At 36.5% G+C, this 26802-nt stretch overlaps 1 protein-coding gene across 7 annotated transcripts; it reads left to right on the forward strand.

Annotated features, from left to right (window-relative positions):
• Nucleotides 1-4170: 4170 nt before the first annotated feature.
• PNPLA4 (patatin like domain 4, phospholipase and triacylglycerol lipase) lies at nt 4171-26290 on the forward strand. Of its 7 annotated transcripts, none has more exons than XM_074907444.1 (9): nt 4171-4467; nt 5353-5678; nt 6428-6554; nt 12138-12322; nt 16334-16428; nt 16607-16742; nt 18641-18706; nt 23369-23521; nt 25439-26290. In XM_074907444.1, the coding sequence occupies exons 2-9, from the start codon at nt 5448-5450 to the stop codon at nt 25568-25570; spliced, it is 1125 nt and encodes a 374-aa protein (XP_074763545.1). In that variant the 5' UTR covers nt 4171-4467; nt 5353-5447; the 3' UTR covers nt 25571-26290. The 7 variants fall into 7 exon arrangements, with proteins under 7 accessions (XP_074763545.1, XP_074763554.1, XP_074763573.1 ...); XM_074907453.1 differs by having other exon boundaries at nt 5366-5678; XM_074907472.1 differs by lacking the exons at nt 4171-4467; nt 5353-5678 and adding an exon at nt 8301-8446 and having other exon boundaries at nt 6430-6554.
• Nucleotides 26291-26802: the final 512 nt, after the last annotated feature.

Below are 26802 nucleotides of genomic sequence, written 5' to 3' on the forward strand. Positions count from 1 at the left end.
CATGAAAAACTAGTGTTATGTGCTCCTCGTAAACAGTATTGTATCATTTTATTTAAGGAGCCTTAAATTACACAAAGTCAGTAAGTCTCCACAATAATTATGTTTTGTTTACTTACCTATGTCAATCACAGACTCACTGCTCAAATCAGCTACAGGCTGTTTAGCTTGCAAAGTATATCATATAAAGCTAGTATACACCATTATGATATGACTAAACTCAAACAAATTCCTTCAGGCTTGGACTGAACCTCTGGTAAGGTTCAGCACATCTAACCAACTACTACATACTACTTAAGTACTATTTTGGATAGTACCTTTCTGTTCAGAAAGGCTGAGACTGTTAGCCTCTGCCTTGAATGATTTGCTTGGCTTAAATCAACTAAATAGGAAAACCGTCTCTATCTTTTTTTTTTTTTTTTTTTTCTGATTCCATCTGAGAGGCCATATTAAAGGGCTGCATCTGGAAAGCCCATTGTTCAATGGACTTCTGGCAACTTATGTTCCAGCTTTCCAAACTGCAGCTTAAGATAGGTTCTTATTTAATGCAATATGACACATAAAAGACTTCTTGAGCATTTCTAAGGACAATTTAAATTAAGTAGTTCATGGGTTTCCCCCTTTAGTCAGAATTCTATGATAAAGGGTTATTCACCAGTTAAAGTCTTCCATTTAATAGATAACAGATTTTAGATTTCTAATATGCATTCAAAATAATGATGCAGTGTCTATCCAGCTGATAATGATGGTTTTCTTCTGCTTACATAGTGTTGAGAGGCTCAGCTTCGAATACTGGGAGACACTGCAATTATTCAGCTTTTAATCAAAAGAATAGATAGAAACTGGTAAGTAGCAATTAATAATATAATGCCATGGTAATTACTATTGTAACTAAAGTTAATTGTTTTCTTGAGCAGCATTTAAATCTACTTTCTTTGTCACTTTTGGGTGTTTTTCTGACATTGATATATCATAATTTTCATTTCTTCTTCACACTTTTGGATCGAATCTGGCATAGCTTTCTGGAACTTTTAACTTCAAGTACATGAATCTAGCTCTTCTTCTCAGTAATCAAAAATTCTTCTCTTTTTTGCCTTCTCTGGAATTTGGCTCTCTTTTTATATGCAATGACAAACCCAGCAATTAACGCAAGCTGTACCTATTCTATAAAATTCAAGCCCACTCTTAACTGTGGACTGTTCCTTCACTGTTGCCTTGGCTTTAGTGATGTTACCATTTCCTAACAAAGTTCACTAGCAAAGATGTAGTCCTGGTGTTTTGTATTTGTTTCTCAGAGACTTGAAAATAATCAGGACAGGAACTGGAAAAAAAAATAAGGAAAAAAATAACTGCACTCCCTACTCTGAGAAATTATCTTCCCAATTGATGCCCAAACTGCATTTCACCTACATATTTATCTACAGTAAAACTAAGTCTTTATTTTTTAGCCTTCGTTGTAGGTATCATTCACAAAATACATACTTTTTAAAAGTATTTTTCCCAAAAAATTTTCTTTGGAAATTCACCTTAGAAAGACTCCAGTCATGACTCAGTTATGCACTGGATCTATTCTCACCTTGCCTTTCAACAAGGTGAACTTAATTTTGGTTTTATTTTTCCATTTTCATTAAATATTTCAGTATTACATCTATATCATTTGGAGAAGATCTTTGCTAGAGGTTGCTAACTCTAATTTAATAAAATCGGCTCTTAGTATCACAGCTGGTTTCCAAGCCAGCTGTTGAACTTTGCCTTCTGAAAGCCTTCTGCTACTGTTCTCTTACGAGCCTCAAGACATCCCCAGCTTTGTTAAAACATCGTTTCTCCCACAGTTCCTTTGCAGCTAGACATTTCCACCTTAATTCCCCACCCCCCTTCTACCCTATGAAGTCACCAGTCCCCCTCCAAAACCAGTTGGTTTTTTTTTTATCTGGAAGCACCTGTGTTCTTCTGAGCTCACTTTTTGAAGGGACAATTCTTACATTTGCTTTACCTGTGAATTTCTATCTCCTGTAATCATTTCTCTCTGTGTCCCTGTTTGGACACCCTAACCAAGCACAGTGATTCTGCAAGCAGGATATACCTAGTTTAGAAGTATAAAATTTATTTATTGGTTATCATACACAAGTGATCACTACTAGGTTAGGCATTAATATGCTTACCGCCTTTTTATAAGACACATACAGAGTCTCTGCTAGTCGGGCAGGCAAGAGTCAGGAGGAGGAGGGGCAGTTCCTGCACTCCCTGCTACACAGCCACAGTTGTGCCATCTTCTGACACCCTGGGGTTTTTTTATGATTTTATACTTGCTCATGTCGGTGCTTTTCCTTGTCTTACCCTGTCTGTAACTTTAGCTTTCTCATCTCACATGAATCTCCTCTTCAGACTTCCTGTCAGGTTTGGTTTTTTTTTTTTCCCCACAACTCAGCAATTTCCTCAGAAGTCTATGATTACATAGGTGTGCAGTATCAGCAATGGGCCTGATATCCTCAGAGGACAGACACCCAAACAGACTTCAAGTCATGGGGAGTCACACTCTTCTTTTTTAGCACTGAGATGACTGTGACTACAGGAGGTAAGGAAATTAATTAGTTGTAAGTGGCTACCAGTCAAACCCATAGGTTTGAGTACCAGTTGCTCAACGGTAACCTATATGCTCACGCTTACCCCATAAGAAAAGCTTATCCTTTTCCTTGTGATCCACCATTAGACATTTCTTCAGATCTTAGCATATTTCAGTAAATCATTACGTTTTCTTGAAGTTTTCAATCCAAGTATAAGCATTTGGATCTAGGCCAATTCGAATTAATGTTGAAAAAAAAATTAACTAAATCATTTAATGACACCTATCCATAACCAGAATTTTCCATCCTCCCCATTAAAATTTATTATGCAGAGCTCATAGAAGAGAGACATTCAGTAGGAGACATAATTTTTAAATATATACACTTTTGAATTATACGTGCAATGTCTTTGTCAGTAATAAAGTCAGACTTTCAAGTTAAGTTGCACTCTCAATGATCTTCTTTATATGTCTCCTCATTTTCCATGTAGGACTCAATCTGTGAAGTAAGAATTCAGTCTTACTGGCGGAGACACGTTATAGTAGTCACACCAGTAACCAACTTAATCGTGCTGACGGAAAATGTAAGAAAGTTAAAGTCACATTACCAAAAGCTCATTTTGCTGCTGTAGCTAAGGCTTGTTAAGGGAACTAACAGCTCCTCCTGTAAATATGGGGAAAGAGTTCAGCGTGATTAAAAGAGAAAGTAGTAACTCTGCCATGAGACGGTCTGGTTGCTGTAACACAATCCCAGGCCACTGTCTTGGAACTACTGCTTTTAGTTGCACTTTTGTTGCATTTGAAAAGATGACCACTTTAGACAACAGAAGCTGCCAAGGCTGCCCCGCAAAACAGCTGCACCTCCTTCTATCCCAAATCCATGCCAGCCCCTCCCATATACCAGTAAAAAGTAGTAAGGGATGCCAGAAGTGAAGGAGGCTCATCTGTGGGAAATCTAACTCAGATAAGTTTAGTTTTAACCCCGGTCAGATGCCTGGGAGAGTTCACACGTCTACTTTTCTGTCACAGGCATCTTTGCTCTCCCCAGTTTTCTTCATCCGCTCTTGGCTACAGGATCCCTCTCCATCTCGAATCTGTGTGGCACTTGTCTGCCGAAAGTGTGAGTGGACTCACCTTACTAAAACAAAAACACAAAACAAAAAGGGGGAAAAACCCAAACAGCTTTACTGTCGCACCGAGGTCACCCCAGCAGCAACTGGAAGGCCCTGCGGAGCGCCCGGCCGGATACAAGGGCGGTGCTGGGGATGCGCGGTCACCCGCCCACACGACGCCTCCCGGCGGCAGCGAGAACCGGCAGGGTGTCAGCGTGAGGCGGGGGGGAAGGCACCCCACGGGCCTTCTCCCTGGGGAGGCGGCCGGAGGAGCCGGGCGGCGCAGGCAGCCGCCGCGCCCCACACCCAGCAGCGGCCGGCGGTGGCGGGGCGGGCACAGCCTGCGCTCCGCCCCGTCCATGCAGGCGGCGCCGCGACGCGGGGCGGGGACTCCGCCGCGCCGCCAGGCCCCGCCAGGCCCCGCCCCTACCGCAGCGCGCGGAGGCCGCGGTCTGTCTCGCGAGGGTTGGCGCGAGGAGAACCCCCCCGCGGGCGGGGCGCGCCCCGGGCGCCCTGGGGGTGGGGCGGGGCCGGGCCGGGTCCCCTGGAACCCGCCGCCGCCGCAGAGAGGGGGCCCGAGCAGCCGGGGGCCCGGGCAGCCGGGGGCCGTTCCCGAGGGAGGTGGGGCCGTTCCGCCGCGGCCAGGGGCCCGGGCCCGGTGCTGCGTCACGTAGGCTGCGTTAGAGCCCCCGCAGGGCCTGGGGCAGGAGCCTGGACGGGGCAAACGGGAAACGATCGGGGGTTTGATCTTAAAATTGGAAAGGACGAGGCCTGCTTAAAAACCGCTTTGCTGTTGTAAGTTTACAGGTTTAAAAGACGCAGTGACTTTTCTTCACTTGCCACTTGACGTTCTCTGTTACATTTAAAAATTTTGTCTCATTGTTTTATCTCTTTTGCTTGTTTGTATCGGTTGTTCGCTGAGCAGAAGTGGAGGGAGGAAAAACCAAATTGCATTGTATCTCATGGCACACAACGTGAGGCGGAAAACCTGAAACCCACTTACTTGCTGGGGATTAAATTTGAAGTTGATAGTATACCTCCGAGCACATGCCTACACAGAATCGCACAGGTTTGCTTGCACTGGTAGTCAGGGCAGTCACCAGCTTTTCATCTGAATAAAGGCATTTCCGCATGTTATTCTTCATGGTCAGAGTCTTGCTACATGTAAGCCAGACTTAGGTTTGATTTGTGAGTCACTCCTATGATATCCTTGTAGCATAGAAGATTACAAGGCTTGTCTTGTACCAGCCAGGATGCTTGAGTGTTTCTTACTAGGGTCTTGACATCAGCAGTTGTTTTGAAGTTGCTGGAACGCTCCTTGCACATTTTTCAGCTGAGGTAGAAAGAGCAGTGTATTCACGTTGTTAATTATAAGGGACAGTTTGTTTGTTCTTTGCGTTATTAACAATTTTAGCCCTTCCTGTTCCTGAAATGAACAATTGACTTTATGGTGAGTGTTGAACACCGCAGTGCCAAATGGAGGCTGGCGAGAGAGGGAGCAGCTATGGAACCAAAGTTCTGCCTGGAATTGTTTCATTGTCAAGTGAATCAACTGTTAATGCATCTGTGTTTTAAGGGAGAGGATTGTGAAGAGGGCCTTGTTACAGTATCAGGGCCTTGATGTGCAACTACCTTTCAGCTGCTCCTCTTAATTTATTTATTTTTTTTTCCCCATCGGAGTGTTTTTAAACAGGTTATGTCTAGAAGAGGGAAAGCTTCTACAGTGTACTTCTGTGATGTCCAAGCTCATCTATTGATACTTCCTTTGTAACTCCATGGTAAAACAGCTTCTGAGAGTATCACTTTGGTTACTACGTCATCTGGATCCAGAGGCCACTTTTAAGAAAATGTGGACTGCTAAAGGTCTTCGTAGTGCTCAAATAATGTTGCTTCAGTTGAAAGAAGGCAGACTGTGTAATTTCATGTTTCCAAAAACTCAGCAGTACTGGATTGGAATTCTAAACTTTTGCACCGTAAGAGCACCATATAACAGAGTTAAGCTCCAGGTAAGTGTTTTTGTGGTGCTCTAGATATAAGTGATGTGCATCAATACAGTGATAATATAATTTCTTTTAGAATCTACAGAGCTAAGCTTTTGGTCTTGCAGCCTTATTTATGAATTTAAGATGCCTTAATATATTAAGGTAAATGGGCAGACAGCAACAAATTGCAGGAGAACCAGTATTTCAGAAAACTTTTTGTGTCTGATAGTTCTAAGTTAGGGAGAAACTATTTTTTTTTAAATTATACTTTAGACAGTACTGCATGATAACTGAAAGGTATATTAGTTAGAGTGACAACTGTTTAGTGAAGAATAGGACCCGAATTCTCTGGAAAACTTTTTAATAATGCATATTGCACAAAAAAGGGAAGAAAAAAGTCAATTTTTATTGGATTTGTAAGGGACAGCAAAAGTATAAGAGCTTGATTATAAAAAAATTGTGGATATAAACAAACTTAGTGGGAAAGGACACAAAAGTAAGGCTAATCTTGGGCACTGACGGTTCCAAATGGCAGTGTTTTTCTAGATGTCTCAAGCTTTTATCTTTAAAATAAAAGTTGCAGCATGTGGAAGAGAAGTAGTGGAACACTGTGGTTTCAACTAGTTTAGTGGGGGCTAAGCAATTGAGAAATGAATCTAGATGGTTTTACAACTACTTTAACTTTATTAATCTGTCATAAAATGAACGTGATTTATCCTTAATTTACCTGTTGTTTCTCTTTTTGATAGTAATATTTGGCTGTATGATTGTAGGTTTCCAAGGTAAATGATAAACAATCAGTATTAGATACAAGAATGGCTACTAGTGCAGATGGAACTAAAATAGCTGCTGGAAAAAGTCCCAGTGGGGTATACGATGGAAGCCAACATTCATTAGAAGGTATTGAATCTTTTGCTACTCTCCTTAAGAAGTCAGATTTCCCTGTCCACTCTAGACATCTTGGATTAATGATCAAGATGGTCTAGACTCTTGAACTTAAAAGTTTTGTTAGATGTGATGCATTTATTTTTTATTTTTAAGGGGATTATATACAATTTTTATAGCTTTCAAAGACTCCTGTAATTTTCCTAAGTGTCTTAATGGCTGATTGGATATGCACAGATTATTTTATATTATTCTTTCAATTTTTTTTTTCTTCAGTATCATTAAACTCTTACAGTGCTTATTTTGTGTGTCTGGATAGATGCAAAACTTGGTTTTCCTGTTCTTTTGATAGCAGCTGTGGTGACTCTTAAGTAGAGAGCAGTCTGTTGGATGGGTTACTGGTTTGTGTGGCCCTGGATTTGACTGGGAAAATCAATTTCTTGAGTATTCGCTGAAGACTATGACAAGTGTGTGATGCTAGTGAACTTTTTTTTCCTGTTATAAATGTGAAAAAAACAAACATTCCTGTGTGAGTGGTGGTTTTGGATTCAGGTAAATTAGTAATTACAACTATGACCTTTATTTTAGCAATGTTGCCTGACTAAACAGTTCTTTCCCCATAACTTTGCTTGTCTTGTCATTCCTAGCTAATAACTAATCCTCAAATGTGCTGTTATGCATCATACATTTTAGCTCCTATGCTTCAGGGTGCTTGGTCATTCTCATTCTATGCATATTTAATTTTTGTTTGTAAAGGTTTTTAGTCAGCTGCTTTGGGCATTTTCAGCTTTTGTTTACAAATGGGATGGCAGGGAGGTAGTTATGACTGGTTAAGACACTGAGATCGTACGCTGTTTATATAATTATATTGCTCAGGAAACAGCAGTATGAGAAACTGTTGTGCTATTTCGTGTGATTGACAATTAGGAAGACAGTACCTATCCTGAAACAGCTGTATTGTACTGTACCGTAATTCTGTAGAGGCTTTTCTCCTTACATACATTCTCTTGTAGGTTTGCAGTGCAAATGGATGAGATACTGCTGAGTAAACAGAAATGCCCCCCACCGCCCTGTATATTTTTAATCACCAGTGATTTTTTTTTTCTGATGTGACAATCTTTTAAATAGAACTCATAGGTCTATATTTATTCTTGAATGCTCCTCTGCAGTACCTGTAGAGTTGTGAGATTGAACAGTCCCAGTGTCCTTCTAGTTTCTTCTTGTACTTTTCTTATCCATCTGTTTTTTCTTTTAGACAACAGAAGCATACCTATCCTCTTAACCAGTTAAAATCTTTATGTTTTGAAATTTGCCTACCATGTAAGTTGACAACATTTTTAAAAAGCAGTGTCAAAGGCATTTGCTTTGCCCTGTTTACATCAGATCTCTATAGTGTGTGCACTGTCCAGCTGATGTACTTACGCATCTTTTAAGGTTCATTGACATTTTTTCTTAAGGTATGCCAATATGATAACTTTGAGTGGATAATATCTTTATGGTCAGAATGCACATTAAACCCTCTAGGAATTTTTGTTCTGAACTCTTGTGGAACAGGTGTTTCATACCATTTTTAAGACAGCAAGATTTCTGCTGTTTGTTCAAGCTGCTGAAAAAATGTTCCGTGTCCAGATGTCACTGTGCTTCTATTTCTGGAACTCTGTAAGAAATTGGCAGGGAATAGTCATACTGTAGACTTAATTAAATTTCTCTGTGTGTTCTCTTGGGAGTTGTTATAACCCTACTATTCTTTTTGATCAAAAGAGCAGTGATCTACCAGATCATCAAAGCAAAAGACATATTTGAATCACACTGTCTCTGAAATACACCATTCTAAATTGCAAATCAAGTGTTGCCATGGCATATTTGCAAGAATCAAAAGAAATGGGAAAGTTTATATTCTTATAAAAGTGAGTATCTTGGATTCCTTTTTCTTGCTTTTCTGATTTTACAGGACATTCCTCTAATGAATGCTTTCTTATCTTTTCCTCTTACTCAGAGATTCCTTTGCAAGGTGAAACAACATTGCTTAATTGCATCTGTCAAGCAGATGGTTCATTATAGAGCCATGATTTTTATTCATCTGTATCATCTTTGTAGATTAAGTGCTTTGTTACAGATTTGTTGTAAGAGGCCTTCAATTCAATGTACAGAACCTCCTTGCAGGTAGATTCATTGTTCTGAATGCAGATGTTAATGTTCTGTTATTTCTTCTCTATAATGCTGATTATTTGCAATACTCTACTGATCTTAACATTCTGAACAAATGAACAAAGACTGTATTGTTCCACCCAGCAGCAGATACTAGCTATCACTTAGGAGCTAAACATTGCATGATTTTTAAATTAACAACTGGATAAAGCCCTGAGCAACCCGATTTGATCTGATAGCTGACCCTGTTTTGAACAGAAAAAGGTTGGGCAAGAGACCTCCTGAATTATTCTATGATTCAGTGATTTTTTTTTTTTCCCCCCCCCCTCATTATTTACCCACTTGTAGGGTTGTTACATCTTTGGGCAAACCCCATTTCTCAGTCACGCAGCTTGATGTAACCACTAGATTTGTCATCTGAACATGAATGTCATCTGCTAGTTAACGTTTGTACTGAAGTATTTTTAAATTTCATGTATTTGTGACATATACATAATATAGACCTGGGAACTGATTCTAATTAATAAAAATGTAGTGCTTGATAACACACCCATGCTGTTGCTACTTTTGTTTTGAAGTTCTCTCGGGGAATCTGTAAAACTGTGCTGTATTGCATGCCATACAAGTCCAGTGTATCAAGTACTTAACTGCTTTTTGGGTTGCATTCATTTAATCTTTTTGGACCTGAAATTATTCAACTCTGAGTATGAGACTGGTAGCATTCTTTAACAGTATTCCTTTACTTGCAGTCGTAGTGTTCTTTTCTCTTTTTGCCATGTTCATCTCTCACAGAATCCTTCTGTCAGTCAAGAAGCTGATGTGAATTCTCATTCATTAATCTCTTTCTGTCTCTTGGGTAGGGGAATGAAGAAGGAGGGAGACAAGTATGGGACCTAAGTGTTACAAAATTAACTCTCATCAAAGAGTGAATGTCATGTATCCAGATACTCAGGAGAACAGTGGTTACTCACAGTATTTGATAATTAGATAGGACTAAAGCTCATGGAAGAAAATAAAATTTCCCCATGAAGTCTTTTAAGAGAAGGCACAGACATCTGACTTTAGTCAGTATATTGTCAGCAGTTTTTGATCTGAGATTCAAATCATCTGTTCAGTTCGCATAACCTCCTTTTCTGTTCTTGATTTAGAGAAAATGTACCAGGCAATTCTTTGTACAATGCAGTGTGATTGTTTTTTGCATTTGTAAGGATTTTTCTCTTTTTAAAAAAATTAAATTTTCTTGCTGTAACTATGCTTTAGATATTCTTTTTAGTTTTCATCTTCTTTTGAACATCTAAATATTGTCCAGCAGGGAGTGATATACCTTTTAGAATACTTTGTTGATGAACCTTGCAGAATGTTTAGAAGATGGGTATATACATGCATATAAGCATACATATACTTGTTTTTATTTACAGAACCTTATTGTCTTACACTTGTGTTTCTGAGTTACATTTCTTAGGTCCCTTAGACTTAATTCTTGGGATTTGTGCACCCTTATTTTGCTTATTTATTTTCTGACCAATCAACTACATAAATGTGGTCATTATGTCATGTAATGTTTTGCATTAATAGTGTCTTGAGCCTGAAATCTCTTCTGGACAAAAATGGGAGTTAATTCTTCCATGCTTGCATTTCTTCCTAGTTAATAATGCAGTTGCTTTAACCAACTTCACCCTGCTGTCAGTGTGTCCTGTGATGCAAATGCATCTTTGCTCAGTGATTTGTAGAAGGCATGGAAACACCTGCAGCATTTGGTCAAACTCATGAGTTTCACTACCTGAAAAGAAGCCATCATGGCATCTTACTTGGAAGTTTGTTTAATTTTCATGCACTCTACAAAAAAAGAAAAATCTTCAAAGTAGAGTTGTGTTTGTTCTTTTCCAGTAGAATTTTGAGTAAACTTTTTTATCTTCTATGCAGTACAGTGATTTATCTTTAAAAGATCCTTTCTTTTAAAAAGTAGTAACATGATTTATCATTTTCTTCATTGCAAATGCCTTTTTCTCACTGACACAGCAAGAGCCAACCTCACACCCTTTCTATGCAAATATGTTAGGTATGTTACAGTTATTCCCACTTACAAGTGGATATGCAAGCATTTCCAGTGTCAAGGGGGTGAGTCACAGTTGATTAACTTATGATAGTGTAGTATTTTAGCAGAATGGCTGATGCACCGAACAGTATGCCCTGGCATTATAAGATGTGCTTGCTTTCTGTTTTCTTTTTTAAAGAAAATATTAAACCCGGTTAGACCCATTCATGGTCTGATTTTAATCATGTTATGGGTAAAGCAGTTGAGTTTACTTATCTAGTGGTTTTGAAAGCTGTTTCTTATCTTTCATGTTATTCCCATTTCCAAGCTAAAGAGGCAATTTAAACCAAAATCTGTTGCTGTACATGTTTGCCTCTCTTCATCAGATTATTTCCAAAAGGAACATCTCATCAGCTATGTCATTAAGAACCAGAAATATCAAGTATATTCCTGAGGGTACTGATTTTTTTTTTTTAGTCCCATTCATATTGAGACATACCTAAATATACTAGGAATTTATTTTTAATTCAATACTAAAATAATCTTTACAGTATCTTGTATAGCTATACTATAATCTGTGCAATATCTTATTCTCATAATTGTAGTTATTTTCAGAAACAGAAGAGCTAATAAAATGCACAGCCTTATGTTGTTGTTAGTTGTTGGTTTTTTTTTTTTTAATAAACCACCCCTACCCTAACAATCTCCATTTATGCTTCCTGTTTGTTAGTTTTAAAATCTATCCTGGATACCTTCAGCGTGTGTGTGTGTTTTCATAAATTTTGTGTTTTGTATTTTACTTTGATTTTTTTAATTCCTCCTTATTTTAATAGTGACAACAATATGTTGTGTGTTTTTCTTTTCTAAATAAGAAATTAAATAGGAATGTGTCTATTAATGATTACTAATAATACTAGTAAACAAATGAGTTCCAAAGGTGAAGGAAAAAAATTCCTTTCTTAGAGAATTATATTGGGTTCAAGGCTGTGTGTGTAAGGGGAGTATGATGACAGAGTAGCCAGCAGCTGTGTAATTAATTTGATTTTACTTTAGTTGGCTAACTGTTCCCTCTCCAACAGCATTCTTTTATCACTTTTGGATAGCTACTTTCTGTTTGTATGTCTTTGACAAATTAGATGAAAATGTGCAGTTAAATTGTATATAGATATATTTATTGATTGAAAAAGGGATTTGTGCTAAGGAGTATTTTAGAGTTGTTTTCAATTTTGGAGATGTTAAACTAACTGCTACTTGTTTGATATATTTGGTAATCAAAAGTTTTTACTGTTCTTAAATAAACTGCTTTTTGTTATGTAGATATAGTTTATTATGTGTTCTGTGCCAAAAGAATAGATGTATAGTATAAGATAAAATTAACTGATCCTTTTTCTGACTGTGAAACTTTATTTCCACAGCAAAAATGAAACATATAAATCTGTCATTTGCAGCCTGTGGTTTTCTGGGTATTTACCACTTGGGGGCAGCAGCTGCTTTTTACAGGCATGGTAAGAAGTTACTGAAAGTTGTGAAAGCTTTTGCGGGAGCTTCTGCGGGATCACTGGCTGCCACTGTCTTATTAGCGGTACCAGAAAATATAGAGGTAAATTAATAAACTCGTAGGTATAGGACATGATCATTTTCAAGGATATTTTTGATATAATCATCTATCTCTAAATTTTAAAAGTATTTTGGTTCTTTTTCTTCTTGCTTCTTGTGGAGGAACAGGACTCGTATATATTTTCATTAACAAAATCTGTGACTCATGGGCAAAAATGTTTATAAAGCAAATACTACTTTATAAAAAAAAATCTGTCATATGAACTTTATATTTTAAGCTATGTAAATATTTATTTAACATCTGTGAATGTTGAGTTTCATGCAACCAGTGATACTTTAATATACCGAAGTGTATATGCACTTAATCACTGTTCATTACCAAGCTAATACTTGTTTCCTTGGCTAGAGGTAGGCTTTGTTAAGCAAATGCGTAGCACCATCCTTTCATCCTTTTGTGGAAGGAGATGAAAATGGTAGATGGAGTCTATCTTCAAAAGCTGAAGAACACCACACACTGGCTCAAATGTTTTCCTTGCTGTCTGTGCTCTATTAGAAAAGGTGGCTTGTGTACCTCCTTTAGAGTCAGTACAGTTCAGGATGTAACAGCAGTAGCCCCACTTGAGCCATGAGGGATTAACCCTCACAGCATTCTGTTCTGATGTGGTGCATACATACATTATTTTTTCTTCAGAGATGCCACTCTTTTCTCACCATGGATATGGTGTCATGTAGAGACAGCAAAGTTACACTCAATGACTACTCTATTACAGGTTCTATGGGAGAGCATTAGCTTTTCTTCAGGTTTGTTTGTTTGTTTTTCCCCATAGGTAAAGGCTGCTTTGCCCTTCAGAAGTGACTGTAGTGACTTTGCTTTAATATATGTAGAGGACTAGGCCTTGCCAAAATGTTAATATTTCTTTAATATTTTGAAGTATAATAAACAGCATTATTCTGGGGGGAAAAGAGGATGTTAGATTTTTGTTCTAAGTACAGTTATAGATTTCAGTCCAGTGAGCATCAGGTAACTTTCTCCAGGCCTTGTTCATTAAAACTTTCACTGCATTTAATTCAAGTAATAGTCCCAGCCAATACCACACTTTGCCACTGATCTTTCTGTCTGTTTGTTTCTGCTGGGATATGAACTTAGCTTGTGGAGTTTACTGTACTTCTGTTGCTTTCAGCAGTAAGTTCTTCCCTGGCTTCTTTTCCCTCCTCCCCCCAGGTGCATTCTTTATATGATGTCGTATTAGTCAAGTTCCATTCTGTTGTGAAGAGAACCTTACTGTTGTAGGGTGCTCAGGTGTTTGTCCTTTTCTGCAGCCTCTGACTACTAGCTTAGTTTCAAGCTTGCCTGGTATAATGCATACCTCTGACTTCAATTTCCTCTATGGTGAACAGAGGAGCTAGCCTTTTCTTAGCCCAAGGAAGTTTTTCTGCTTATTGTAGGCTCTGGGTATGAGCGTTTGTTCCCAGCCTGGTCCAGTTTGCAAAGATCTTTGTAAGTAAAAATATTAGAGCAGTTTTTGGTTTTTTTGTTTGGGGAAACTAAACCTATATTACATTGAGTCTGATGGATTTTTTTTTCCTTGAAAATATGTCAATTTATTACAAAATGAACACTGTTTCATTAACTTTTTAGTTGTTGGGTTTTTTTTTTATTTACTTTTTAGTCATTATGTTATGTTGTTTAAATGGAAAATTGAGAGCTTTTTTGGGTGGGAATAATTATTCTTAATTCTTACAGAATTTAGTAAAGGCGGTGTTGCGTACTGCATAGAGTGAACTTTCATATCGGGATAACTGTATTATTTATTATCTCTATAACATTTCTAACTTGAAATATTTTGTATACACAAATATAACTTTTACATAATTTCTTTGTCCTACCCCCAGAGATCACTGTTAGGCAAGATATAATTAGGACTTTCTTCATCTCCTCTGAAAGCTCCCATACAACCTTATCTTGGACAGAATGTAACACTGAGAATTTGTGGTTTTGATTGTTGCTGTTCTAGTATGACAGTTTGCAAATGTCCTTCTGTTGTATTTTGGATCTTTGTCACTGTTGAAAAGGCAAGGGACTTGACAATTCTAGGGAGGCTTATAGAGTTATAGGTAAGTACCTATTTATTTCAAAAGTACCTTGATCATTTTTAATACCAACCTTGCTTAACTCAGTCAAGTAGTTACAATTTCTAAATGTGTACTCAGTCACTATTAAAAATTTAGATGGATTGTTTAAAGCTTCTAGCACTAAAATTATAAACAATTCATAGCTGTAACAAGTTGTCCCTTTTGGCAGCAAGAATTAAGAGTCTAGGTTATGGTCTGTTCTTAGTACTTGCAATATGGAAGGTAGTTTTCTGTCATTAACCTAATTTTGGATTCATCCAGCTCCCTGTTACTCTTAGCTGCCCATCACATTATTAAAGCATCTTGGATATAAAGATCATAATTCTGAGGTTCTTCTATATAGGGCTTTGTGGGTTTCTTTTCCATTTAGAAAGAATTGTCTGAATGTCCCTCTTTCCAGCTGATTGACTACAGAAGCCTAACTGTTTAATATAGAATAAATTCAAGACTTGATGCATGTAACTAGTTTTATGTTTTTGAATCAGCTTGGAACTGGCAATGGCAAGTACTTCGTAGAGTAAAGGTGGGAATCTAACCTATGTGAAATTAATTACCACAAATCTTTACAGTAATTGTTGCTTTAAGAGGTATGGACCTCTTAACGAACATTTTTGATACATTGTTTCAAAAGCCATATAAAGTGGGTCCAAGAACTACATTTCTCTCTTTTGCTTAGGTGAGTGTTCTGTTGTACAGATGATGTGAGGAAGTTAAACTGCTTCAGTCTTCTTGCTCCTGATCTCATACTAATACTCTCCCCAACTTTTTCTCCCCAAACTCTTTCCTGTTTTTCTTTCCACTGAATCCTGTACCCTCCTCAGTAGGGCACATTCACTTCTCTTTTTTTCCTTTTGTTTTTTTTTTTTTTTTTTCTCAGTCACATCAATTGTTTATTTTGTTAACTAGCAACTAGCTTCCTTCGGGAAGCTAATAAGCCAGGAACCCCAAACTATCTACAGACATATGTTTTACTCTGTCAACATGTGGTTATATAGATGAATATTGATATAATTATTGAGCACCAATTTCAGAAAGTTGCATAAGAGTGGATTTAGCTTTTTCCCAAGTCCCTAAAATCATTAGAGAAATCTGCATGTAAGGATAAAAAAGAAATATAAATACTGACTAGGGAGTCTTAAAAGGCATTCAGAATCTTAATTCGTTGTTTCAGAATCTTTTTGCTAAAAAGTAAATATTACCGATTTCTTTACTCTCATTTTGGAGTTCTTATGGCTCACACTTCAAGCTGTTTTTCTGCAATCATTAACTCTAGGCATTTCAGCTAGCGTCACAGGTTCTCTGTGCAATTGCATCTGTTGCCTGGTTTTCAACAGTATCTTTTCTTCCTGTGTCATCCATCATAGTATTCCATTCATTAAATACTTCCATAGTATTGTATTCATTAAATATGTGCATTTGTTACTAGCATGGTTTTTGCATTAGTGAGAAGAAATTGTAATATCATAATTTTTTAATGCTTATAGGCATCTTAAGGTACTTGTGTTTGGTTTTAGTACTGAAGTAGTCTTTAAAATAAAAGGTGACTTTACACTTGAAATACTGATGATCATTCTTGTAATGGCTTCTTGTAATGGATCGGAAAACATTATTTAGCAGTGTAATATATAGAAAAATGGCTTTTAACTTTCCTTGAGTAAGTGGTATTCTTGTAGGGGTTTGTTGGTTTTTGTGTGGTTCGTTGGTTTTTTATTGGTTTTTTACAAATTATTTCTTGTAAAAGGATCGGTGTTTGGTTACACGTATCTTGTTAGAAACCAAGCACATATGAGAAAATATTTCAGTCTGATCTTACAGCTCTCTCTTGATTAAAGCTTTAGCTTCTAGTATGTTTTAGATACCACAGTTGAACATAGGTCTCATAACTAAAACATCTTTAACAGTGAATTTTTTTAATTTCCAGAAATGTAAGCAGTTTGCCTATGGATTTGCAGAGGAAGTTAGAAAATTGGACTTCGGTGCTGTAACGCCTGGTTATGATTTTATGAAAACACTTAGGTACCTAAATGCATCTGTAAGATCATTTCTGTGTGAAGCTCTCTAAATAAAAATGGAGAGTGGTCATATTTTTTTCTATACTGTGACACTCTCAGCACTCGTTTCTTTCACTCCTCACATATTTGCAAGCTTTTAAAATAATGACTGTGAATAATGTTTAGCATTTTTTTTACTCTAGGGAAGGCATAGAGTCTATTCTTCCTTCTAATGCTCATGAGATAGCTGAGAACCGGCTCTATGTGTCAGTCACTAACACCAAAAATGGGGAAAATCACTTGGTTTCAAATTTTGCCTCCAGGGAGGACCTCATTAAGGTAATGAAGTTTAGTATTGCTGTTTTAAATAAAAATGCTTGAGTTTCTTCAAGGCTTAGGAGTATGTTATTAGCTGTACAAGAAATCCCCGTTTTGCTCAAGTAATCGCTTATATTAGCAGTGATGCTACAGCTATAACATAAGCAATGGAAGCAGAATTTGATCCTACAGTTTCACAAATTTCGCTAAAATTTATTTTGTGTGTGTTTCCTTCATCTGTTTTTAAAATACTACCTTGTAGGCAAAGTGTGTTTAGAAAGTAACGGGGTAACTAATGGCTAGAGTAGATGAGAGTGAAATAGAGAATCTCCAAATTTTGTAATAAATTTTGAATGTTTTTAGGCCTCTTACTTCACTGATAGCATTTATGTTATTTTTCATCACAAAAGAAAGTAAAGGAAAGGAAGTTCAGGAAAAGTAAAATCCAACACTTTCTACAGGTCCTTCTGTGGAATAGAAATATTGTAATGTTAAGTACCATATATAAATTGTATTTTAACTGTTGCTGGAAAGCATATGTTTTACTGCCCATCTCTTCTTTTGAATGCCACTTTTTAAAATTTGGATCAGGATTGTGTACCTAAGCTGATATGAAATGGTAGGAGGAACTCAGATGCATGTAAGGCAATTGTTCTTTCCGGTAATTGATTATATCTTAGTAGAGCACATCATAAGGTATTGCAAAATAACGGAGGACATAGAATAAGAAAATCTTTCTTTCCCTGTCCTTGTGGATGCTTAGAATAAATAAGAGCTTCTTCATAATTAACACTTAAAGAAAAAAATTACATTTGTTAACAAAAATCTAAAAGTATACATTGGAAGCTTGCCTTCAAAGTATAATTTTTTAAAATCTTGACCCTGTCATATTCTACATGGTAAATCAGTTCTCAAAATTTATAGGAATTAATCATGCAAAGATAATTATGCAAAAAGTCTGTCTCAAATTATGCACTGTTATTTCTAGCTATAGTAGCCAGCAGTGACAAGCATGGAGATTAATACTCTGTATACTTGTCGTTGGGTTTTTTTAGTGAAATCTTCTAACCTGAAGACAATTAAAAGCATCAAAATGACCTTGTAAATACATATATTTTATTAGTTTTTCAGTAGTTCTTTCGATGACTTAACCATTTCTGTTCTTTTGTCCCATATACTAGCAGTAGAATGGGTTGGAATAATAGTAAAAAAATTCTAAATAATTGCTTACTGGAATACATTCACATTGTCTGTTCTTTTAGTGCATCTTGTAATAACATGTTTTTGTGCATGCCTTCAGTTATGCACGTCTCATTTAGGCTGCAGTCTGAACGCAGGTGGCTGCCATGGTAGCATGAAGGGTAAGGTGGGTTAGGTTATTTAACTGTACTTCGCCTAGACATGATCTGCTGTATCCCAAGGCATAGATGAAGGTAATGCCAGGCAAACAGTGCATTTATAACAGCAAAACTTCTGTACCCTCTGCCCGAAATCTTTCAGCTCCCATATGTAATTACTTTCAATGTGTAGCAAGCCTTACGGTTCTGAAATTTTTCATAATGGCTGAACTGAATATATGTTGCTACAGTTTTTGTTTTCTTTTACCGTTCCCAGTGGATGTGGAGAGGCAGTTAATCTCCCACTTCTGAAACAGACTTTACATATGTGAAGACAATCATCATGTACTAGTGTTTCTAGCCTTGCAGTTCTTAAGCTGGAGATGAGGGGGAAGAGAGGCATGATTTGTATGTTTGTGAGGGAGCTGGACACACAACACTTGTATTTAGTTTGGACAGGTGGGAGCACTGAATTACTAGTATATTACTTAATATAAATACATATGAAAATTTGTATTGGTTCAGAATTTGTTGCATTTTCTTCAATTTTGTTCTCTATTCTTTCTGCTTTCTTTTCTCTAGGTCCTGCTAGCAAGTAGTTTTATACCAGTATATGCAGGAATTAAGCCAGTAGAATATAAAGGAGAGGTAATTTTTCAATAGTTACCAATTATTTTTTGTGTGTGTGTGTAAGAGCATTCTTCAGTTATGATGTAATTATTTGATCCTAAGGGAAGGCAACTGCAGTACTGTGTTTTGTAGAATAGTTGTTTTTTCTGTTGATACTGTAGATTAACGTTGTGAAAGATGACATGATTTTTTTCATGTATTTCAAAAATTGTGGCTGCTGAGACTGAAATCATCTCTGTAGCATAAAACTGTTTCCTAAAGATAATGTCTAACGCTTGCCATGAGAAGCAGCTTCTCCTAGTAAAGATGCTTCTCACGACAAGCTGTATTACCAACTCTAAACCGGTTTTTGCAATTTAAAGGACCACCATTCTGCTTTTCTGTTTATTGGAAGGAGTAAGGGAGATCTTGGCAAATTGGATGCTGGTGGAGTACCTGTGTGGGTTTACGTATGTGTTGTTCTCATGTTCTGTACAGAATTACATGCTACAGGCATGTAGGTACCTTCAAATCTCTTACCTCTGGACAAGCATTAAAGGATAATTTTTTTATTTTCCCCCCTATAGCACACATCTACGAAATTTTCAGGGGTGTACACCGATAAAAGAAAACCTTTTCAGAGTTGCCTGTATTTCATTTAGCTTCAAGAACTATTTTTATCTTTCTTACATAAATATATAAGCAATCTAAGAATAATTTTGACTGTATAGTCTGGTCATATTTACTGGAAGCATGAAAATAGCCATTTCTTTCTTACTGAGAAATATTACATGATACTTTTTCCTTTATTTCCTCACATGGGTCCAAATGCTGCTTTTAGAATATCTATAATCCTCACAGCCACCCTGACAAAAAAAACCCCACAAAACCATTTGCATTGATCTCTAGCAAGAGGGAGTTGGAGTTTGTTATGTTGGAAAGCTTGTCAGCTTTAGAATTATGTGTACAGTGATACATACCAGTGAAAATGTTTGAAGGCTTTAAATCAGTATTGACTGACTGAGTTAAATGGAGACTGCTTGCCACTTCCCTGGTTTCTTGAAATTTTGTTGATTGGAGTCTTTATACGTTGTTTATGCAGCTCAAAGGACATATATGGATATTTTAGCTTCATTCTGCTAATTAGTTAAAGGGAAGGAAGTGTCATTAAATTTCTTGCCATGTTCTTTCAATTAAGAAATTGAAAGGTTGGCTCAGGGTTTTGTCCAAATTTATTTAAAACCCATTCGATTGGATGAACACTGCTATTACAATTTGTATAGGTATTGTAGTATTTACTGAAACACCTGCAGCCTCTTTCTAGTGGACTTTTTTCATTCCTGCCTAACTTTTTTACATTCAAAAGTAAAATCGGTGAATGTTTCACACAAGCTGGTTCTTCTGTTAATTGAAAGCTCTTTAACCCCAAAGTTTCTTACTGTTCTCCTTAAGTGAGATTCAGAAAATGCAGTTTCTGGGAATAAGGTTGCTTTCATTTAATGTTATTTGTTGGAATGATTAATTCTGCATATCTGCACTGGATTTTCTCATACTCTGTAAAAAGTACATCTATGGTTTGGGAATTTTTAATTTTTTTTTTTTTTTTTTGAGAAAACTGTTGCCTGTAAATGTGTGTGACTTCTGTTCTTTAGTCCAAAACATTTAGAACAAAAACTGTAGGATCTCTTTCAATAGTATTTCCTTGTTTTGGAATAGTGGGTAATGAGGATATGTGGATAATAGGAGCCCTAAAGCATACATTGTAGAGCCAGATACATGGCATGTAACCCCATGATCCAGACATGATAAGCACTGAAGTTGGTAAGATGGTTTGGATATTGATTTGACTCTTCCAGTCCACCTATCATATTAGCATCATATTTAAAGTTTCCTGAAAGCTCTACTGTAACAGACCAATGTTTTGTCTGTCTGCATTTATGCTAGTTCCAGGGAGTAAATTCCTTAGGCCATATGGTCCGTGGCAGCATGGAATCAAGCTTACTCCCTGCTAGCTGGTCAAGTCTAGTGGCCTTATCTGTGCTTCAGAACAGTTAATTTGGATCTTCTCTGGGCTACATATGTCACCTGCATATATATCACCAGGTCATCTGGGAGTGTTTTTAAAACGTGTTTCAGTATGTTATCTGAGGTAAATGGTGCATGATATGTAAGGAAGTATGGCGTACTTTTATTGGAATAGTATCAGAAAATAGCCAAACCTGTTGCTAGCCTGTCCGTACTGCCTATAGAGAGTGAACCCTAGGGTAAACTGTTTGCAGCATTGCACTTTAGTTTTCTTTTTAGGAAAAATAATTTTTGGGAAGTATTTGGCTCACACTGGCTTGCATACCTGTAATATACATGATTGGAGGCTAGACTTTTGAGGTGAATAAGCTAAACTGCATGGCAGCATCAATACAACATCAGTCTGTTCATAGTATGCTTTCTACTGGTTTGATGAGCCTAAAAATAATCTGAAGGAAAAAGGAGTGTAAAATAACATCTGAGAATTTATAGTCTGTTAATGGCCTTAATCAGATTGGGCTGGTTTATACCTGGGTTGGGGATAGGGTGCCCTTGGACTAGATTTCCAGTGACATCAGGGCAAACTTGCTTCATGTGAAATTATCTTTCTTTGAGTAGGTTTGGTGTCCTCTAAATCTCTGGCAAGGTTAATCATTAAGCCAGATAAAGATCTGCAGGTGATTGCGTTGACTGTATCTGATGACTTTGTGTCACTGTAGTTCTCTTACAGAACAGCTTTGTAAAAACCATCTACTGGTAAATGGGTCAATTCTGTTTGGTTCAGCCCACATCTTCAATTTCATTGTCTGGTTTGGTTTTCATTGCATATTATTTCAGAACTTTGTCTTTGCACCATACTTCCAAAAGAGAAACTGGTTCAGAAGTTACCAGGAATTTGTCTCATCAGCTAAGAAGCATGTTTCAAGAATTGGTTAATAGATTAAAAGAAGCTGGGACATTACATCTCTTTATTTGCGACATGTAAATGTTTTTTTTTTTTTTTTTAACTAGGTAACAAGAGGGACTGTGGAGCTAAAATATTTTTGACTGAGAAGCGTTTTTTCTGAAATGCTTGGAAGAAAATTTTATGACACAGGGCACTTTGGCCAGGACTATTAGAATCTACCAAAGATAGTGATTAATAAACAGTATTGCCATTGCCTTGGTAAATGTTTTGATTTTCAAATAAAGATTGAAGTTACATAGAGGAGAGAGGAAAAACCTAAATAATCAGAATTTTTAAAGTGGGAGAACTTTAAAGTGCTAAAATACTAAGCTAGACTTGTGAAAGACATTAACAATGTCATCTGTTACAGCGTCTTTGACGTGGCTTAGGCAGGGACTCTGCAGTTCTTTTCACTGTAGGAAACGCAATGAAAAGCTACTTAGTACTCCAAGGAACACTGCATAGAAATCAATAATAAATGACTATTTATAGACACACACAAAAAAAGCATAGCATTGATGTTAGAAGTTTTAACATATGTTGCAGCTTTGCTCACAGTTATCACAGCAGTAATGTAAAGGAATTTAAGAAATCAGAAAGATACCTTTAAATGGGTTTGGAATTTTAATATTTTTGGTCTCCTTTTCTAAGGCAAAATAATCTCAGTCCTATGCATTGAGAATGACAATTGAGAATTATAATTAGTGAAGAAGAAAGCACTTTTTCAGCACAACTCAAATCAGATGTAAATACCTACTTTAGGGTAAGGTGAATCATGCGCTAGAAGTGTTTTCTGTTTGATGATTACAAAGGAAGTGTAGTATGACTAACTGACTCTAGATGTATAAAGTTTGGTGAGAGGTGTCTGATCACCAGACCTCATGTATGATGTCAGTGAATGCATATAGCCAGTACACTGATGCTGAGTTTTGGCTTATGCATGTAAACACAGGAAGAAATATGAATGTATAAAATATATTGGCAAGAGACGTGACAGCTGTCCCTGCTTATACTGGAATGGAATTTGGCTAAGGTGCCTGTAAAAATCAGGCTCGTTCACCTAGACTGCCTTTAGAGCCAAGAAATATGTGGGGCTCTGCAAGAAATTAATTGGTTGCTTTTGTTTTTCTTCCTCATTCTTTCCTATACTCAACACTTGGAGCAGACTTGATGTATGTTCCCTCTTAGGTGCCGTAGTTTTTCAGCTCCGTCCCACCTTTCCCCTCCACTTTCCAGCTATTGCTGTCTTGGGTTGTGTATGTAAGAAAACAGGAAGCTCTGGAAAAAATAGAGACACGTCACGTTTGGTTTAGCCTGTGCAGTCAGATTGTCAAGCTCCTAGTTTCAATCCAAGTAATAATGTTTTAGAGGAGTATACATTATCTGGTATGGTTCACCTGTAATATTAACATTCTTTTCATGTATATGTTGAGAAAAATTCTGTATGGGGCATTTTACTATTAGATTTACAAGCCTTACCGGTAGCTTGATAAATATGTGTGTACTATATTTACACATTATATCAAATGCTTATTGATTAAACACTCTGTACATTGTCAGTTCCTTGATTTTTATGTCTGATACTCAAGCTTAGTTGTGGTATTTTGAGAAGGAAACTTGTGACTTTTCTTGAGGGTGGGGTGGAGGAGACAGGAACAGGAAGAATTAAATATTCAGTTATGATCATGCTGTACTAAGGTTATTTTGAAAATATTTCTGTTTTCCAGTAGAAGTGGGTTGATGGTGGCCTTACTAATGGCCTTCCTATCTTGCCTGTTGGAAGAACTGTGACGATTTCTCCTTTCAGTGGTCGATTAGATATCTGTCCACAAGACAAAGGACGTGTGGATCTTTATGTTAAATTTGCAAAACAAGATATAATGGTAAGTTGCTTGTTTATAAAATAAGTTCAGAAGAAGAAAATGTTGTGCAGTTAAGGTTATGCTTATTTTTAAGTGTCTATTTTGTGCTTATATATCAGTTTAAGTAATGTTTTGGCATTTTCTGTTTTGCAAATGGAGGGAAAACTTTCTCTTAAACACAAGGGAAGGAAAATGTAAAATAAAGAAGAAAGGTTGGAAAGCATTGATGTAGTACAAAATCAAACAAATTATCACAGCCTATTAAGTGTAAATAATCTAGGCTTGCTTTAAGTAGCATCTGTCTTTGGGTAAGCAGAGTGTTCATAGAAAAAAAAGTAAACAAAAACTTCAGGAGAGGGAAACTCCAGAACATCCCTTCATACTTACTGAAATCAGCTCTTCTAACTGAATTTAAAACACGAGTTTAAGTCATACAGTTGAAATGGTATACAGTGACTTGTCACCTCATTGCTCAAGAGAGCTTGTGAGCATTTGTGACCACAGTGCTTTTCCAGAAGTTATTTTGGTACAAGTTACAGAAACATTTCTGTGTATTGAAATACAAACTAAGACTGATTTTTATGGTGTCCTTTTCATCACTGACATTTTTGGGTTTGCAAGCTTTGTCTCACAGACTTTAACCACAGTATTGCTTCCTTTGACATGATGAAAGACAATACTGAATAGTGGTAAACCTGTCAACAAAACTGCATTAGAAAGAAAAAATACTGACAATAATTGGTACTTTTTTAAAATTTCTTTTAGACAGTTATTAATATGTTTTCTTAATTTTAATAAAATTAGTGTTGTGTAACGTCACCCTAATTTGGAATCACCTAATTTCTGAATCTTTATAATGTTTCCCATAGAGAACTTAAACATGGTAGTGCTTGGTAAATGATCATGAAGTATGAGATACTTGATTTACTATATACTGAAAAAATATGCAATTACTTACTGTGTATTTCTTGTTGTGATTTGTATTTAATATCTAGTGTTTCTAGAGGAGGAAAAAAGAGCTGGTGATTAGATAGAAAATTAATTGCAGAGTTATGTTGCTTCTTCTTAAATGCAGACTTATGCGGTATCTTAGGCAATATTTTAATCTATTCCATTTAAAGCACCTTTATCTTTTAGAGCTGTAAAAATGTACAGTAAGCATACTTTTTTTTAGCAATATTGTAATCTGCATAAAATCAAGAGTTATATATCTTCATTTACCTCTATTGGAATGTGAACAGTTTTCTGTCTCTGAAACTCCTCTATTAGTGTCAGAATTTGAATAATTATTTCAAATAATGATGATTTTTATATTGTTTTGCAAAGTTCTGTATAATAATGCAGCTAAAGTATTAATCATGTGAAGTGTTCGGAACATTAGTAACTAATTATATTTTTAATTTTGTTGTAAACAATAATGTCTCTATTCAAGAACAGAGTTCTGAAATCTTTTTAAACCATCAAAGTGACCACTTGAGATGCTGAGTAGTTCTTATTTTGTTGGTAATACAAGCTACATTTATACACATATGTTAAACATTGCCTGGGAATTTTCCCAAGAATGTAGTTGTTTGCACTAGTAAGCTGTCAAAATATTTCCTTGCACAAGTTTAGCGTGTGCCAGCTACCACTTTGCCAGACAGGTCTGGGAATGTTTCCAAAGTTAAAATGTTTCAGAAACTTTGGGCAGTTTTACAGGCAGACAGTCTGTCTTGGAGGCTGTGAGTTTAACAGCGTTATGCAGACCGTTTGTGCCAGTTTGTCTTGGCACTCAGCAGCGTACCTGGACATGGTTAATTTACTGATGTAGACATAGCCATGCTGGTCTTTTGGTTTCACATATGTTACATGAAACAGATGACAGAACAGATAGCAACACTGTCAAGTCTAGGTAAGTTGCTTTAATAAACTAATTCATAGTTTCTCGCTCTGTTGCAGCTCTCTCTGGCCAACCTAGTAAGACTTAATCAAGCTTTGTTCCCACCAAACCAGGAGAAAATGGAATTGTTGTACCAAAATGGATTTGATGACGCTGTACACTTTTTACTGAAAGAAAACTGGTTTGAATAGATGGCACACAGAAAATTAACAAACCCTGATATCTGTCAAAACACAGCTACAGGCGTCCTACAGAATTGCAGGGATTGCTGTCCCAATTCCTGTTCATGACAATAAAAATTCCAATGAGATTCCATCTGCTTCCACTGAGAAAGTATCAGCTGCACTCCAAAGACCTGTGTAAACATGCCAGAATGGGAATTGTACTTGCCTGGTATTTGTCTTGCTTTGAGGAGGTTCAAGCTAAACTTGCTTGAACTCAGTGTTTTGCTTCAGCTGAGGACTGGAGTGTGGGGTTTATAAAAAGCTCGTGTAGTCACAATTACAGGAATTTGGAAAAGTCTCTTTCAGTGTTATTTGAGAGACAAGTCGACATTGTACCATGGAAAATTGCAATCTGTAATGTTCCCTTAATAATTGTGCATACTAATTGGATGCTTGCAATATTGCTGATCTAATACGTATCTTGCAGTTTTCTAGGGGACTTGAATACTTAGCACTAGCCCCAAGAAATTAAATATTTGCACTCTTATTCTGATGTATGTATTTTTTAAACACTAAAAGTTCTTGCCATTTTCAGTGAATGTGGTCTTCTAAAATATGAAATACTAGTTGAAATTTGTAAAAGAAGTGTAATGTTTGAATGTAAAAACATCTTGTAAAGAAGGGTGTAAGACATTGTTATATTAATTATGTTTTCCACTAAAATTGAATAAATATATTTTCTTGAAACTTTTGTCATGAGTTTATTTATAACTTTCTTGGAATGCTGTAACAACCTGATTATCTGAAAAAACCCAGTCTGTTGGAGAGAAGTTGAAGTGAGTCAGCAAGTAATGAACTCAGGCTCTCCTGTATCTTACTGTTTTACTGTTCACCTTGCATTGACTGCCTTAAGTGCAAGTTCAGGATTTTCAGTCTTAATGCCTACATGCTAAAATCCACAACTGTTTATTTAAAAGCAAACATTGTTTTTAAAGTTGATTTCTCAATGCTTAAAAAAAAAAAAAAAAAAGTGGAGATTTTGTTAAACATGTATGAAATTATAGAATACCCCAAAACTGACAGAAAATCTGTGGAAGCAAGAAATAAGATTAAAAAAAAAAAATTTACTATAGCTGTTTGAAAGCCTCTTCAGCACATAACCACCAGGTTTATATTCATATGTAGATCATATCACATTGGGATTCATGTGGCAGGGATTGAATTACTACTGTTATTGATAATGAAAGAATTAAAAATGA

Source organism: Athene noctua, chromosome 1 (assembly GCF_965140245.1).
Source record: "Athene noctua chromosome 1, bAthNoc1.hap1.1, whole genome shotgun sequence".
NCBI lineage: Eukaryota > Metazoa > Chordata > Aves > Strigiformes > Strigidae > Athene > Athene noctua.

Coding starts and splice junctions, on each gene's coding strand:
- PNPLA4 (XM_074907444.1), top strand. CDS start 5,448: ATGGTAAAACAGCTTCTGAGAGTATCACTTTGGTTACTACGTCATCTG. Junction 12,323..16,333: donor CGGTACCAGAAAATATAGAG/GTAAATTAATAA, acceptor TTTAATTTCCAG/AAATGTAAGCAGTTTGCCTA. Junction 16,743..18,640: donor CCAGGGAGGACCTCATTAAG/GTAATGAAGTTT, acceptor TCTTTTCTCTAG/GTCCTGCTAGCAAGTAGTTT.